Consider the following 16,153-nt stretch of genomic DNA (forward strand, 5'->3'; position numbering starts at 1 on the left):
GTATACACTGTTTGGACAGTGGACTCCCTATCTAACAGTGATAATCCCAGTGGTTGTGGTATTAATCTTATTATGTTTGTTTGGCCTTTGCGTATACAAATGCGTTCATTACATCATAATATCCAATCTAACGACCAAACAACTTATATAACTGGACGATATTAATGAAGACCCTGAATGGATTCCTGCATTCAGCGATGACTGTTTCACTGAATTGACCCAGACTGATCCAGAATCAGACAAATGTGAATGCGACAGTAGAGACTTTGACTTGTAGTGAAGTTACAAGATTAATGCTTAATGCTTTGCCTTTAACTGCATATTTTTTATATATGGGTCCTGTCCCCACAAAAACAGCATATTATCCACTAAAGATCATGTATTTTATGAAGCACTCATGAGAACCCTACAGGGGAAATGATACGCTGATGTGAGATTGTACATGATTAAGCTTAGTTTAAGGCTTACATGATTATATTCTAGCTGATTAATTGATAAACAATGTTGTAGATTAAGTAGTTGATTAACAATACTGGTACTGTATCTATCATTTAGAGTTTAGATTTTGTTACAGATTAATGATTAGTAAAATTTTGTGTATTGTCCCAGGGACAAAAGGGGGGAATTGTAGTGGAAATTTTCACTTTAGAGATGTTCACACGAATCTGTCCTTCTATGCTTCTATATTTCCCATGGCTGGTAGCTATTGTGACTATAGTTTCTTTTCAACACTGCATTTATCAGACCTTTCCCGTGAGACAGGGATTAGTTGGGTGAGAAGATGAGCAGGCGATGCTTCTAAGCCAATGGAGGATGATGTTTTGACGGGTACGGGATATTTTCACTTCAGCTAACATTACAATCAGTCTTCATGTTTTAAATCATGATGTAAATATTAATGTTTGATGAAGACGAAGCCTATTTTCAGACATATCTACTGTACTCTACATCATCAGACACTGATTTATCAGGAACATTTTACTGGGGCTCGAGTGTCGACCCGGACTGTAGACAGTGTGTATTATTGTGGACTGAGTAACACATACTTTAGAGACCAGGACAACATAAGACTAGAACTTGGACTTTTTCTGGACTTTCATACACAACACTGATACATCAGCCAGATTTTATTTTACACATACTGTAACATATTTCATATATTGCAGTATTTAACACATCTGAACTTTATTAAAACAGTTACATTGTTCTGCCTCTGATCCACTGAATCTTACATTTCTATTTGTTACAACTATTCTATTTTTATTCTATTTTCTTTTTTTTATTATTCTATTTTATTTTATGTTTAAATCACAGAGAGTTTAAAAACATTTCACTACATGTCGTACTGTGTATGGTTGTGTATGTGAGAAATAAAATATAAATGTAAATATTTTCTGTAACTTTTCTCTGCTTCACATCTCAACAAAATCTCTGTTTTAATCTGAGTTCACATGAACAGATCTTTCTTGAGAAGAAGCTTTTATTGTCATTACAACCATATATAGCTGTTACAGTACACACTGTAATGAGACAACATTTCTCCAGGGTTGTGGTGCTACATAAAACAAAGACAGAGCTAAGGACTTAGTAAGTAGCCACATAAAGTGCATCTATGCAACCTGGTGCACACAGTGCAGGACAAGACAGACAGGACAGTGCAGGACAAAAGACAGTTCAAGCAAAAAAAATTACAAGACAATACACAAATTAACAATAAATAGAGAAACAGCGCCAACCAGTGGAAATACTGTATGTTCAACAATATTGTGTGCAGAAATACTGGATTGAGCACAGTGTTATAGCAGCAGTTACATGAGATATATTAAAGCATTGTGCAAAACAGCAATCAACTGAAATGTCAGACAGTGTGTGCAAATAGTAAAGGAACAGTGTGTAAAACAGCATGTAAACAGATGGATATATATTGGAAGAGTGTGTATTTAGTGTAGGTCTGTGCAGTCCATTCAGTTGATGTGTGTGTGTGTGTTGTGCTCAGTACAGTTAAGTTATCAGACTGTCAGTAATCAGACCTAAAACAGGGTCAGACTCTAATTAGTTTTTGGAGAAGTTGTTAGTTCATTGGTGTATTTTTTAAACCCAGACTGTGAAAGTGTAAATGGTTTATTCAGTATTGACAAGAACAACTGTGACTGTGTTTTATTTATACAGAATGTGTTTATCTATTATTACAACATGCATGAAGATTAGACCATGATTTGTTATTAATGTTTTTATATATTATCTTACCTCAGTGTCTCCAGTTTACAGTGAGGATTCTCCAGTAAAGCAGAGAGAATCTTCACTCCTGAGTCTCCTAGTTTATTATCAGACAGACTCAGGTGTCTCAGGTGTGAGGGGTTTGATCTCAGAGCTGAAGTCAGAGCAGCACAGCCTTCATCTGAGACACCACACTTACACAAACTGTAGAGAGACACAATGACACACTCTTCATCAACAGATTTTATTACAATTAATAAAATATTGTCAGATATATTCAATAAATAATTTTGATAGAAACGGAACCAAACCACAAATAAAGATTTCTAGTGAGAATGTTTCCTCACATCAAATAGACTAGAACACAATAAATGTTCATCTATTACACTGCAGAAAGACATGAAACTGTTTAATCAATGGATTTACATTTATATGAGTTTACTTTTGTAGCAGAGATGTTTTTAAGCTCTTTTAATATTTCCAACATTAATCTTCCCTCTAATCACTAATTAAAACATCATCTTCATCATCTGATAAACAGGTTTGTGAACTTCAGAATATACTGTATAATCAGTATGTTTCTATTACTAAAGTATACAACACACCAGACAAGACACAACCTTGTCTAACACCTCTATAAACTTTATAAGGAACCACATAAGTCACCATTAACTTTCAGTTTCACTATTAGAGAATGTGTCTTACTGAGGAGCAGGTCATGTGACTCCCAGAGAGATGATCTTACCACAGTTTCTCCACTTTACAGTTAGGATTCTCCAGTACAGCAGAGAGAATCTTCACTCCTGAGTCTCCTACATTATTCCTGTACAGATCCAGTTCTCTCAGGTGTGAGGGGTTTGATCTCAGAGCTGAAGTCAGAGCAGCACAGCCTTCATCTGAGACACCACAATCACACAACCTGTAGAGAGACACAATGACACACTCTTCATCAGCAGATTTTTATTATATAAAGAATAATTAACAATGAACAAAACATTCCTGTCAGATTGTGAACAGTGGGTGTGCCTGGGTTAAACAGGGTGGGCACAGGATTGAGAAGAAACTCAAAATCAGCAGTCACTCAAAAGAACTTACATGACTGTAAAAAGAGGACAATGAGCTGAAAAAGATCTGTTTATTTATCAGTTGTTTATGTAGCACACACACACACACACACACACACACACACACACACACACACACACACACACACACACACACAGCTTCACCATTCAATAAGATTCTTTCACCTGTCAACATTAGTGTGTATGGACACTTAATATAGTGTACATGATATTTAAAGTCTGTCAGTTCAAACACAGGACATTTATTATTTAAACATATAGGCTATGATGTTAAATCATGAAGGAACATCTAACTAAAGGTATTAGATTATCAATAACCAAGATTAAATTATTGTTTTAAAATATCAGAAATCACACAAATTGTTTTAGCTATTTATTTTCAGTCTTTGAGGAGATCCATTATATTTGTCTGATTATTATTTAGTTTGGTGATATTTAAAATTATTTTATTAAAGTGATGATTTTAACAGAATAGTCAGAATGAACCAGCACCACATCATATATTATTAAATAAATTCATTCAGTGTTTTAATTGCAATTAAATGGAGTTAAAATGACTTTGTTGGTGTTGCCCCATGTACTCAGAGAGATGATCTTACTTTAGTGTCTCCACTTTACAGTGAGGATTCTCCAGTCCAGCAGAGAGACTCTTCACTCCTGAGTCTCCTAGTTTATTCTCAGACAGAGACAGAGTTTTCACAGTCAGATGAAGTTCTCTCAGTTTGGAGGTTTCTGATCTGAGCGCTGAGACCAGAGATGACCAACTTTTTACTCCAAGTGAATCACAGCTGATACTAAAGGAAATAAAATAAAACATAATGAACTCACACTAGTGCAAATGATCAAACACTGTTATGAGAGCCATGAGGGCTCCCTCTGCTGGCCTGCAGAGGATTTGCTGCACCTTATCAGGACTCTAATTCCCACTATCCATTGCACCACCAACTCAGTACACCTGTTTCCTGTTTGTAATCACCTGGTCTATTTAAGCTCTCTCAGAACTCTCTTACGACGCGAAGTATTGTTAGCCTGTCTGCATACCAAGCGTATTTCTGTGTTCTGTTTATTGCCTCGTTTCTGACCCTGCCTGTTTTTCGTATTTGTGATTGTTTGCTACCTGCCCTGACCTACGCCTGGATATTCGACTACTGCTTTTGGATTTCCTCTGTTGTTGCTGTTTGCCTGGTGTTTTGAACCTTGCCTGTTTTGGATTTTGAAAATAAACCTGCACTTGGATCTAACCGGTTTCACGCTTTATGACAGAATACTTCGCCCGACAAGATCCAGCGGTTTATTTCATCCACCCTGGTTTCATCACTGCATCAGCCATAAACCAACAACCAAATCCAGCATTCCTAGTGTGTTCCTGTACCCCGACATGTACCGATACAGCGGCATACAAACCCAAGTGTTGCCCCCCATCTCTGAGGAAGAATGGTGGGACAGGTTGGCGGACTTGATGTCCCTCCACCAACAAGGACGGGCGGTGAGTTGTTTTGCCCAATTATTCTGGACATGTGCGGCTGGTTTGAACCTCAGCGATGAAGAATTAAAGTTGTACTTAAATGACTGTCTGGATGAACCTTTGTCTCAAGCAGAGACACAAAGTTTACAAATTTTGGATTTTTGGGGGTTTGTGAGTCATTTAGAAAGCCGAAGCCGATGGAACTTATGGGAAACCGTAGATGGGAAAACCATTGACAGCATGGCTGTCACTAGGCCGGTCTCTGCTCCTAAAACAGCCGCTGTCACGCCTGCCCCTACTCCCAAAATGGCCGCCAACATGCCTGTCTCGGATCATAAAATAGCCGCTCCTATGCCTGAACCCTTGTCTAGGAGGGCTATCAGAAGAAAACGCTTCGCAAGCAGGACTGCCGTGTCTGCACCTACCCCTAAAATGGCTACCGTCTTACCTGCACCTATTTTCAAGAGGGCTACTACTGTATCTGCACCAGCGGTTGAAAGAGCCACTGTCCTGACAACACCTGTCCCTCAGAGGGCCGTTACCATCCCTGCACCTGTTGTCAAGATTGCTGCCATTCCTGCATCCCAACCACTTCCCGAAATGGCTGCCTCACCTATCTCTCCTGCTCCTGCAAAGCCACAACTACTAGTGTCTGGTCTATTGGATCCCCAGATGACATCTGCACAAGTGACTAAGAGGCGTAATCTAGTTTTGTCAAGTTCAGTGATCCCCAGGACCACCGAGATATGTTCTCTCAGTCTCATGCCTCCTGTACTTGCTATGGCACCGCAGCATGCTCGCTCCCCTTCTGTTTCACCGGGCAGTTCCCAAATCCGCGACTCTGAACCATCTGCCTCTCCCGAACCACCCGAACCTGCTGAAGTGCCTGAACCTGCCGAAACGCCCGAACCCGCTGAAGCACTTGAACCCGCTGAAGCGCATGAACCCGCTGAAGCGCATGAACCTGCTGAAGTGCATGAACCTGCTGAAGCGCCCGAACCTGCTGAAGCGCCCGAACCTGTTGAAGCGCCCGAACCTGCCGAAACGCCCGAACCTGCCGAAACGCCCGAACCTGCCGAAACGCCCGAACCTGCCGAAACGCCCGAACCTGCCGAAACGCCTGAACCTGCCGAAACGCCCGAACCTGTTGAAACGCCCGAACCTGCTGAAGCGCTTGAACCTGTTGAAACGCCCGAACCTGCTGAAGCGCCCGAACCTGCTGAAGCACATGAACCTGCTGAAACGCCCGAGCCTGCTGAAGCACATGAACCTGTTGAGGTTCCCGAACCTGCTGAAACGCCTGAACCTGCTGAAACGCCCGAGCCTGCTGAAGCACATGAACCTGTTGAGGTTCCCGAACCTGCTGAAGTGCCTGAACCTGCTGAAGCGCCCGAACCTGTTGAAGCACCCGAACCTGCTGGAGTAAAGGAAGCACCCGAACCTGCTGGAGTAAATGAAGCACCCGAACCTGCTGGAGTAAATGAAGCACCTGAACCTGCTGAAGCACCTGAACCTGCTGAAGCACCTGAACCTGCTGGAGTAAATGAAGCACCTGAACCTGCTGGAGTAAATGAAGCACCTGAACCAGCTGGAGCACCCAAACCAGCTGAAGCACCTGAACCGGCTGGAGCAAATGAATCACCTGAACCTGCTGGAGAAAATGAAGCACCTGAACCTGCTGAAGCACCTGAACCGGCTGGAGTACATGATGCACCTGAACCGGCTGGAGTACATGATGCACCTGAACCGGCTGGAGTACATGAAGCACCTGAACCAGCTGGAGAAAATGAAGCACCTGAACCTGCTGAATCACCTGAACCGGCTGGAGCAAATGAATCACCTGAACCGGCTGGAGCAAATGAAGCACCTGAACCTGCTGGAATAAATGAAGCACCTGAACCAGCTGGACCACCTGAACCGACCGAACCACCTGAATCCGCTGAAGCACCTGAACCGGCTGAAGCACCTGAACCGGCTGCAGCAAATGGAGCACCTGAACCGGCTGAAGCACCTGAACCGGCTGCAGCAAATGAAGCACCTGAACCTGCTGGAGCAAATGAAGCACCTGAACCTGCTGGAGCTAATGAATCAACTGAATCATCTGTAGCAACTGGAGCACCTGAATCAACCATATCCTCTATGTCCGCATCACCTTTGAGCCATGCAGGGTCCACCTTTTGTTCTTCTGCTTCACAGGAAATCCCACACTCTCATGAATCAGAGTCCCCTGAACACTTAGTCACGGCTGGAAGGTTCGAACCTGGGTCACTAACCATGCACGGCTTCCAAGGTCTCAATGTCTCATTAAAAATAGTCGACCCTGAACTATTTGCTTCATCTAAGATGGCCAACTATGAACTCTCTGCCTGGCCCAAGATGGTCGTTTCTGGGTTCCCTGAGCTCTCTGCCTGGCCTCCAGTCCTGCTCTGGTCGCTGGCTCTGCCTGCGGCACCACCCTGGCCTCCAGTCCTGCTCTGGTCGCTGGCTCTGCCTGCGGCACCACCCTGGCCTCCAGTCCTGCTCTGGTCACTGGCTCTGCCTGCGGCACCACCCTGGCCTCCAGTCCTGCTCTGGTCGCTGGCGCCACAGGCTGTACCGCCCTGGCCTTCTGCTCGGCCCTGCCCTCTGCCGCCACATGGACCTGGCCCGCCTTCCCGCCCCCTGTTCCGCCTCCACTCCACCTCCCTCCGGAGCTACGTTGGAGTGTCTGGAATCCACTCCTAGGGGGGGGGCTCTGTTATGAGAGCCATGAGGGCTCCCTCTGCTGGCCTGCAGAGGATTTGCTGCACCTTATCAGGACTCTAATTCCCACTATCCATTGCACCACCAACTCAGTACACCTGTTTCCTGTTTGTAATCACCTGGTCTATTTAAGCTCTCTCAGAACTCTCTTACGACGCGAAGTATTGTTAGCCTGTCTGCATACCAAGCGTATTTCTGTGTTCTGTTTATTGCCTCGTTTCTGACCCTGCCTGTTTTTCGTATTTGTGATTGTTTGCTACCTGCCCTGACCTACGCCTGGATATTCGACTACTGCTTTTGGATTTCCTCTGTTGTTGCTGTTTGCCTGGTGTTTTGAACCTTGCCTGTTTTGGATTTTGAAAATAAACCTGCACTTGGATCTACCGGTTTCATGCTTTATGACAAACACGTCCTCAAAGCTTTCACTAAACCTTCTCATTTTTATAAATACTGAAAGTACAAACACCAGTTAGACAATATGGTTAAAGTGACACTGCAGTCTGGGTAAAGTCTGGATGTTCCAGTAGGAGCATAAACAAGCTCCAGTTAGTCCTGAACGCAGTACCTAGAGTCCTAACTAGAACCAGAAGATATGAACACATCACTCCTATCTTATCCACACTGCATTGGCCCCAGGATGAAAACATATTTGTTTAGTCACGATTTTTATGAACAGTTTTTCTTAGGTAAAGGAGCAGATCTTACTGCAGTTAATCACAGTTGAACTAGCCACATATATATTTTATGGGTGCAGCCTTTAGATACTTAGCGGTAATAGTGATGAAAATGGAAAGTGAACGTCAGTGAGCTCCTACTGCACAGAACAATGAATTACTACAAAACAATAGTTTTGTAATAAATGCGTGACAAAACGAATACAAATCAATCCATTATATTTAGAATGAGAATAAAACCTTAAAGTTTTAATAATCATTACATATTAAAAATGAGGTACATAAAGAAAAAGAAAAATGGATTTTTAAAATCCATTATAAAATACACCATCCTAATTGTTAGTTGATAAACCATTTTGCATCATTTGAGCATGACCTAATGTATAGAGAAAATAAAGTTCAACCAATTTTACTGTGGAATTTTTTAATAATCCCTATATATCACCATATCTTTTACAAATTTAAAAGTGTTAATTGATAAAACTCACTCAGATCACTCATAATGACCTACTCATGCTCACAATAAAGATCAAATAATTCTGCTCTGGAATTCTGAAGTAATTTTCATTCAAACTAGATATTTCTGTCTATTTTATTCAACCAGAATCTGAATTTGATCCATTATAAAATGAACATTTCTAGATGTTAGTTGCTCAAACCAAATCAGATCACTTAAGAATGCCCTCTTCTATGCTCACAATAAACAGCTAAACAATTGTACTGTAGGATTTTGAAGTAATAGCTCTTCAAACTCACTGTCTATGTTTTAATATAATTGACATTTTGATTCATTTCCAAATTTGATTGATTTTTGATTGGACAGTTTAATTGTTAGTTGATCAAAGTCAGATAATTTCATAATGGCCTATTCTATGGTCACTATAATGATCAAGCAATTTTATTGTGGAAATGTTTAATATTTGCTCTTTAATTTTTTGCCAGGAGGCACTTTTAATCCATGATAAAATAGATATTTCTAAAGTGAATCAGTTCACTTTATATTGAGATACGTCATGCTCACAGTAAAGACAAAATAATTTCTGTGGAAATTTAAAGTTATTTTCATTCAAAGTTACAATGTCTGTAATCCATTATATTACACACATTAATTAAATATAAAATGTTATTTGTCACACATAAACTTACACAGTATGACATAGTGAAATGTGTTTTACGACTGTTCCTGTCAGGACTCTGCCTGGACTTTGGCCATGTGCCTTTTGTTTGTTTCAGGTTCACGTGTCTGCCCCACCCTTGTCTTTTCTGCCCCGCCTCTGCACACCTGTCCCTTATGTTTAATGATTATTTGTATTATTTAATTGAGCCGCGTTGCCTCGTGCAGCGCGGAATCCTATTGTCTTCTGTCCTTGTCTTCATGTCTGGTTTTGTCTGTGTCCTGTTTCGTGTTTTTTAATTTATTAAATTCCCGTTTTCTGTTAAGCTGTCCTGCATTTGGGTCCATTTTTACCCCGCGCCGCTGACAGTTCCTTATTTTAGTAAAGCAGAAGTATAAGGAAAAATAGCAAAATGGGTAGAAGTACAGAACTAAAGAGAAAAATTCAAATGTAGATACAATTAAGATGCAGATACAGTAAAAAAAAAATAAATGAATTAAAAATAATTCTGTACAATGAGCGGTGAATGGGATGGAGTATGGATGAGTAGGTTATATATAATATACATATATACAGGCATTACATATATAATTCTACTAATTAACTTTAATCCATAATAAAAGGCTTGATTAATCTTTATTTTAAGCATAAAGTAGGTCATCCAGAAGTGACATGAGTTGTTTGATCAACAATCAATGTCAATTTTCCATTTTATAATGGATTAAATGTTGCCCACTGGCTGAATTATTTTAATTTAATGATGTAATCAATGTAATAATTTTAAAAGGGAATTACTACATTACTATTAACATTTATCCGACTGTAAATTTATAATCACACCATCCAGTGTCACCCATATGAGGATGGGTTCCCCTTTGAGTCTGGTTCCTCTCAAGGTTTCTTCCTTCCATTCTAGGGAGTTTTTCCTCCCCAAGTCACCTGAGTCACCTCAGACTTGCTCATTGAGGATAAATCCATAGACATTTAAATATATCTAATATTACTCTTGAATTTTGTATTCTATTAATATTTATATTATTCTTTATATTAACCTTTTGTTCTAAGTTTATGTTCTGTAAAGCTGCTTTCGGACAATGACAATTGTAAAAGGCGCTATACAAATAAACTTGAATTGAATTAAATTTCCACCTCACAAATAAAACCTAGTAATTAAGGTAATTTTTCATTAATGCAGTAAACATGGTTCTATAAACAGGTGTGCTAAATGTACATCAAACATCCAACATAAACCCAGCATTAACTTTCTAATTATTTTAAGATATTAAGATAAGTCATAACTACAAAACTTCAAAACTCTCTCAAATGTAATCAGCTGCTTCTACATGTTTAATAGCTGCCGTTCAGTATCATTCATTTATTAACGCAGTTTTTATTCCCTAATTTATCTATTTACATTAACTCCACTCTGTATCACCTTCAGGTCAGAACATCCCAAAGTCCATATTAGAGTGTGTTCAGTTTCTCTCTAACACTGTAACAGTAGAACAGTTATATTCAGATTTACTTACATTGCTTTACTGGATGCTGTAATCACAGGCATCATCTTCAGAACCACATCTTCTGTTATCTTATCTGTACTGAAATATTTACTCAGGTCAAACTCATCCAGCTCCTGTGCTGATGTCAGTAACACAAACACCAGAGCAGACCACTGTGAAGAAGAAAGTTCACTTTGTTTTCCAGATTTCAGGTAGTGTTGGATTTCCTCCACTAGAGAATTATCACCCAGTTCATTCAGACAGTGGAACAGATTGATGGATTTCTCTGTAGGAAGATTTTTACTGATCTTCTTCTTTACGTACTGAAACGTTTTCTTTATGTTCTGGAAGCTACTTCCTGTCTGTGTTACTAAAGCATGTAAAAGTTTATGATTGGACTCCAGTGAGAGACCCAGAAGAAAACGAAGGAAAAGATCCAGATGTCCAGTCTGACTTTCTAAAGTCTGATCTACAGCACTCTTGTGTACATCTGAGATGCATATACATTTAAAATATATCATCCACCAATTGAAGCTCTGCTTTTGTATCAGAACATTTCTCTTCTCCTTCATTAAGATTAGGCTTTGTAAAGTCTGAGCTACTGCACTCTTGTGTACATCCGATATTCTTTTTTCTTTCATCAAACGTTTAGAATCTTGATTCTGTTTAAGAACATTTCTCTTCTCCTTCATGAAGGTCAGGTGCACATACAGAGCTGCAAGATGCTCCTGAATGCTCAGATGAACAAAGCAGTACACTTTACTCTGGTGAAGCCCAAACTCCTCTCTGAAGATCTGAGTACACACACCTGAGTACACTGCTGCTTCTCTCACATCAATACCACACTCTCTCAGGTCTTCATCATAGAAGATCAGGTTCCCTTTCTTCAGCTGCTGAAAAGCCAGTTGTCCCAGTTTAAGAAGCATTTCTTCATCACTTTCCTGCTTCTTTGAGTATTTTTCTCTGATGATGTTTGTCTGAATGATGAGGAAGTGTGTGTACATTTGAGTCAGAGTCTTGGGGATCTCTCCACTCTCTGCTTCACCCAACATTCTCTCTAGAACAGTGGCTGAAATCCAGCAGAAGAATGGGATGTGACACATGATGTAGAGGCTTCTTAATGACTTCAGGTGTGTGATGATATTATTGGCCAGGCTCTGATCACTGATCCTCTTCCTGAAGTACTCCTCCTTCTGTGGGTCATTGAACCCTCGTACCTCTGTGACTCGATCCACACACTCAGAGGGGATTTGATCAGCTGCTGCAGGTCTGGAGGTGATCCAGATGAGAGCAGAGGGAAGCAGATTCCCTTTGATCAGGTTTATCAGCAGCACAGGCACTGATGCTGATTCAGTTACATCACACACTCTCACTGTGTTCTGGAAATCTAGAGGAAAACGACACTCGTCCAATCCGTCAAAAATGAACAGAACCTTTTCCAAACTGAACATTTCTGTTTCTTTTGTTTCCTTAAAAAAGACATGAAGGAGCTCCATCAGACTCAGTGTCTGGTCCTTCATCAAATTCAGCTCTCTGAAAGGAAGTGGAAATATGAGGTGGACGTCCTGATGTACTTTCCCTTCAGTCCAGTCCAGAATGAACTTCTGCACAGAGACTGTTTTCCCAATGCCAGCGACTCCCTTTGTCAGCACAGTTCTGATGGGTTTGTCTTGTTCAGATAAAGGCTTAAAGATGTCATTGCATTTGATTGGTGTTTCCTCTGTTGTTCTTCTCCTGGATGCTGCCTCAATCTGTCTCACCTCATGTTCATTATTGACTTCTCCACTGTCTCCCTCTGTGATGTAGAGCTCTGTGTAGATCTCATTCAGGAGTGTTTGGTTTCCCAGGTTTATTATCACTCCTTTCAAACACTGAAACTTGTTCATCAAATTTAATTTGAACTTTTTCTGGATTTCATTTCCAGCAGCAGATTCTGGGTCGTGCCTGTGATATGGAGAAACAGGAAGATGTGGTGAGACATGGACTTCAATTATTAGACGTTAAGTTCAGTATTTTCTGACTGGTCACCACAGATAGGTCTTTATGATGCTCTCACTATGTGTTTTCCTTCATCTACTACTACTACTTCATAATTACTCTGTATCTGTCATCTTCATTTCTGTTCTGTTTCCTGTCTTCTGTAGATCACTGTGAATGAAAATTGTAATTGATCAATTCATCAGTTCACACTACAGTAGTGGTAGTTTTCTCACTAGTTAAGACCACATGACTATGGAACATTATGAAACTGTAGAAAAATCTCTGGTCCTATTTTAACTCTAGTTATTCTAGGTTTATTTCTGTGTGTCTGTTAGAGATGTGACTGAATCCAGCACTCTGAATGAACAGGTAATGTGTTCTAAACAGAACAAATACAGATAGTTTATATGAAATCATGTCAGAAAGGTTCACAGGTATAAAATCCCTAACTATAACTAGTATAACACTACAGCCTGAATGTGACACCAGTCAATCCCACATACAGTAGGGGCAATTAATCTTCACCAGTCCACCTACTGGTGTGTGTTTGGGAGGTGGGTGGAAACTAGAGAACCTGAAGGAAACCTACATAGGAAACCTATTTAGTTTGTCATCCTATTTATGGAGTTAAATTTCCCTTTAAGTGTGATTTTATCAGTGACATTTACAGTGAGGATACGTTACTGTACCTGTGTGGAAGTGATGGGTCTCCATCTTTAAACACAGGAGGAGGATGCATAGACTGATCACTCTTCATTGAGATACAGCTGTGTGTTGGTGATTCTGATCTCTTTCTCCTGAGTTTACTGCACAACATTATACACAGTCACACTTTAGTCATTTATATAAACTCTTTATTTTACTTACATTAAACAATACATTTTACTGTGAATTAGTGACTGTTAGATGTGTATAGTTATATACTGTAATAGTAAAACATTTGGTTAAATCATTTCATATTTACTAATAATAATTTAAATGTGAATATTTAATGACTAGAACACAAGGATGTTGTAGATTACCAGTTGATTGATGGTGTAGAAACATTATCTGTGTCCAGATCAGGAGTCTCCATCTTTAAATATTAGTAAAGTTTACACAAACACACAGCTGAGTCCTGAAGAGTCTGATCTCTTCTCATGGAATGGATCAAACTCCTAGAAAACACACAAACAAATGTGCACAATCATTTTCACATCTTTATTCTTAAAGAAAAATGCTGCTCCTTTAGTTTAAAATATCCTGTTTAAACCCCCTTTAATGTTTAATTCCTCATAATGTGAAGAGAGGAAGCTGAAAGCTCTGTACAGTACATACGTCATACTGAGTTTAATATACAATATATCCACATTATTCTAACAAAAAAAAAAACAAAACAAAAAACAAACAAAAAAAAAAAACAATCAAATAATCAAATAACTTACCAAGCCCATAGGCAGGGGGGGTTCGAACGGTCCAGAATTTAAGTCGTTTTTTTCATGTGATTATTGTCATCATTGTTTTAATCAATGCTTGTGACAAATCTTCTGGGTTGCTGTTTCAAATTAATATGATACATTATTGTAGCTGTGTGTATTGTGTGTGTGTGTGTCGCGCGTGCAGTTCAGAGAGAGTTCTCGCAATACACTTTTCAAAGCAACGGTGAAGCATCGCCTCTGAATGATAGGGGGAGGGGTTATATATATTTTTTTAATTAAAAGGATTTCTATATTTTATCCACTCAATAGTCTACAATATAATATCCATATAAATGTAGCATAATTATAATAACAAAACTTAGTGGGATATTCAGTGATATTGGCTGTGCAATATCGACTTTTGTGATTGGCCAATACTGGCAGACTGGAGCCAATGGAAATGCTTCTCTCCTTCGGTGCGCGTCTTTAGTCCTCTGAGAACTTCAAAGCGGACCGCTTGAGGTAAATTATCTGGAATGATTAGTATATTCATTGATTTACGATGCTTACCCAGCGAACACACGATGTACCTGTTACGTAATTAATTTGGTCATTTTTGGTAATTTCATGACTTACCAGCTTGCAACGTAACTGTTACGTCCTAGGGAGGTAATTTCATTACCATTACAGTACCAAATCACCACTACGGTCTCCTAATGTCGAGAGATAACCAAGTACGGTCCAGTTACGTACTATTTTGTACTTACTGTTCATAACTTACTGGCAACGTAACTGTTACGTCCTAGGGAGGTAATTTCATTACCATTACAGTACCAAATCACCACTACGGTCTCCTAATGTCGAGAGATAACCAAGTACGGTCCAGTTACGTACTATTTTGGTAATTTCATAACTTACTGGCAACGTAACTGTTACGTCCTAGGGAGGTAATTTCATTACCATTACAGTACCAAATCACCACTACGGTCTCCTAATGTCGAGAGATAACCAAGTACGGTCCAGTTACGTACTATTTTGGTAATTTCATAACTTACTGGCAACGTAACTGTTACGTCCTAGGGAGGTAATTTCATAACTATTACAATTATATAAACATTCATTTCCTTTTCTATTCAGGTTAGCTTGTTAAAACTTTTCAGTCTCAAAGTCTCCCTTAAATAAGTCAAAATAGATTAAATACACCATGCGAGTTGCTCTTTACATGGGAAACATGTAACATATTCTCCAAATTGCACCCAAGAAGATTGGAACTGACCAGTGAACTAAATCCATAAGTGTCAAGACAAATACAGCAACAAGCAAAGAGGCATTGACAGAGAGTGAAGAAATGATGATGAAAATAATTATTATTAATACTTCAGTAAAGTTCATTAAATCTATTCTGTTGTTAGTGTGGTCTTTAAACTTATGAACTGTGTATGGACTGACAAAGGTGGTACATGAGGAAGCAATGTGACAACAATGCAGTAAATAATTTAGGTGCATCAAAAAGCATGTTAAATACAAAAGGAGGAGAAAAACTGCAAAAAGGTCCACTTTTTGAAAAAAGAACCCCCCCTTTCAATAGGCTGGCTACAGACCTGCTTACCTTTAGTCAACAGGCCTTGTTCTGTCACATTAATATCACCGTTTCTGCTGCTGATAAAGATGTTTTAACTGTACAAACGCTTCAAACAATGGAGCCGATTCGGAGGGAGAAACACTTTCACTTTCGGAAGTCATGTGTCGTTCAGGGTTGAGTCGACTCTTTGAACCGGCTCTTTTGTTGAACGTAGGAAACTGATTGACAAATGTAAAGGTGAGTAAAAGTGCAATAAAGAGTGATGATATCCATATGACCTTAAAATGTCTTTTCACTGCTTCCTAGCCCACTACATCAATTTCAGACCCATTCCCACAGATTGTTGATATGTTTTGTCACTTCAGGGTTTGTTTTGGTGATTATTTAAAGGTGTAAT

General features: G+C 39.6%; 1 protein-coding gene across 2 annotated transcripts in view; it reads right to left on the reverse strand.

The window, feature by feature from the left end:
* The window catches only part of LOC132858838 (NLR family CARD domain-containing protein 3-like), a 29,065-nt gene extending 13,178 nt beyond the window's left edge, over positions 1-15,887 (reverse strand). For both annotated transcript variants that reach the window (XM_060889354.1, XM_060889355.1), the window contains exons 1-8: positions 15,784-15,887; positions 13,800-13,934; positions 13,467-13,583; positions 12,895-12,945; positions 10,828-12,741; positions 3,902-4,096; positions 2,963-3,136; positions 2,248-2,421 (exon numbers count right to left, since the gene is read on the reverse strand). In XM_060889354.1, coding sequence (XP_060745337.1) covers positions 2,248-2,421; positions 2,963-3,136; positions 3,902-4,096; positions 10,828-12,741; positions 12,895-12,945; positions 13,467-13,583; positions 13,800-13,852 — 2,678 coding nt within the window. In that variant the 5' untranslated portion in view covers positions 13,853-13,934; positions 15,784-15,887. The remainder of the gene's footprint in view (positions 1-2,247; positions 2,422-2,962; positions 3,137-3,901; positions 4,097-10,827; positions 12,742-12,894; positions 12,946-13,466; positions 13,584-13,799; positions 13,935-15,783) is intronic.
* Positions 15,888-16,153: the final 266 nt, after the last annotated feature.

The sequence above is a fragment of the Tachysurus vachellii genome, chromosome 16, assembly GCF_030014155.1.
Source record: "Tachysurus vachellii isolate PV-2020 chromosome 16, HZAU_Pvac_v1, whole genome shotgun sequence".
In the NCBI taxonomy this organism is placed as follows: domain Eukaryota; kingdom Metazoa; phylum Chordata; class Actinopteri; order Siluriformes; family Bagridae; genus Tachysurus; species Tachysurus vachellii.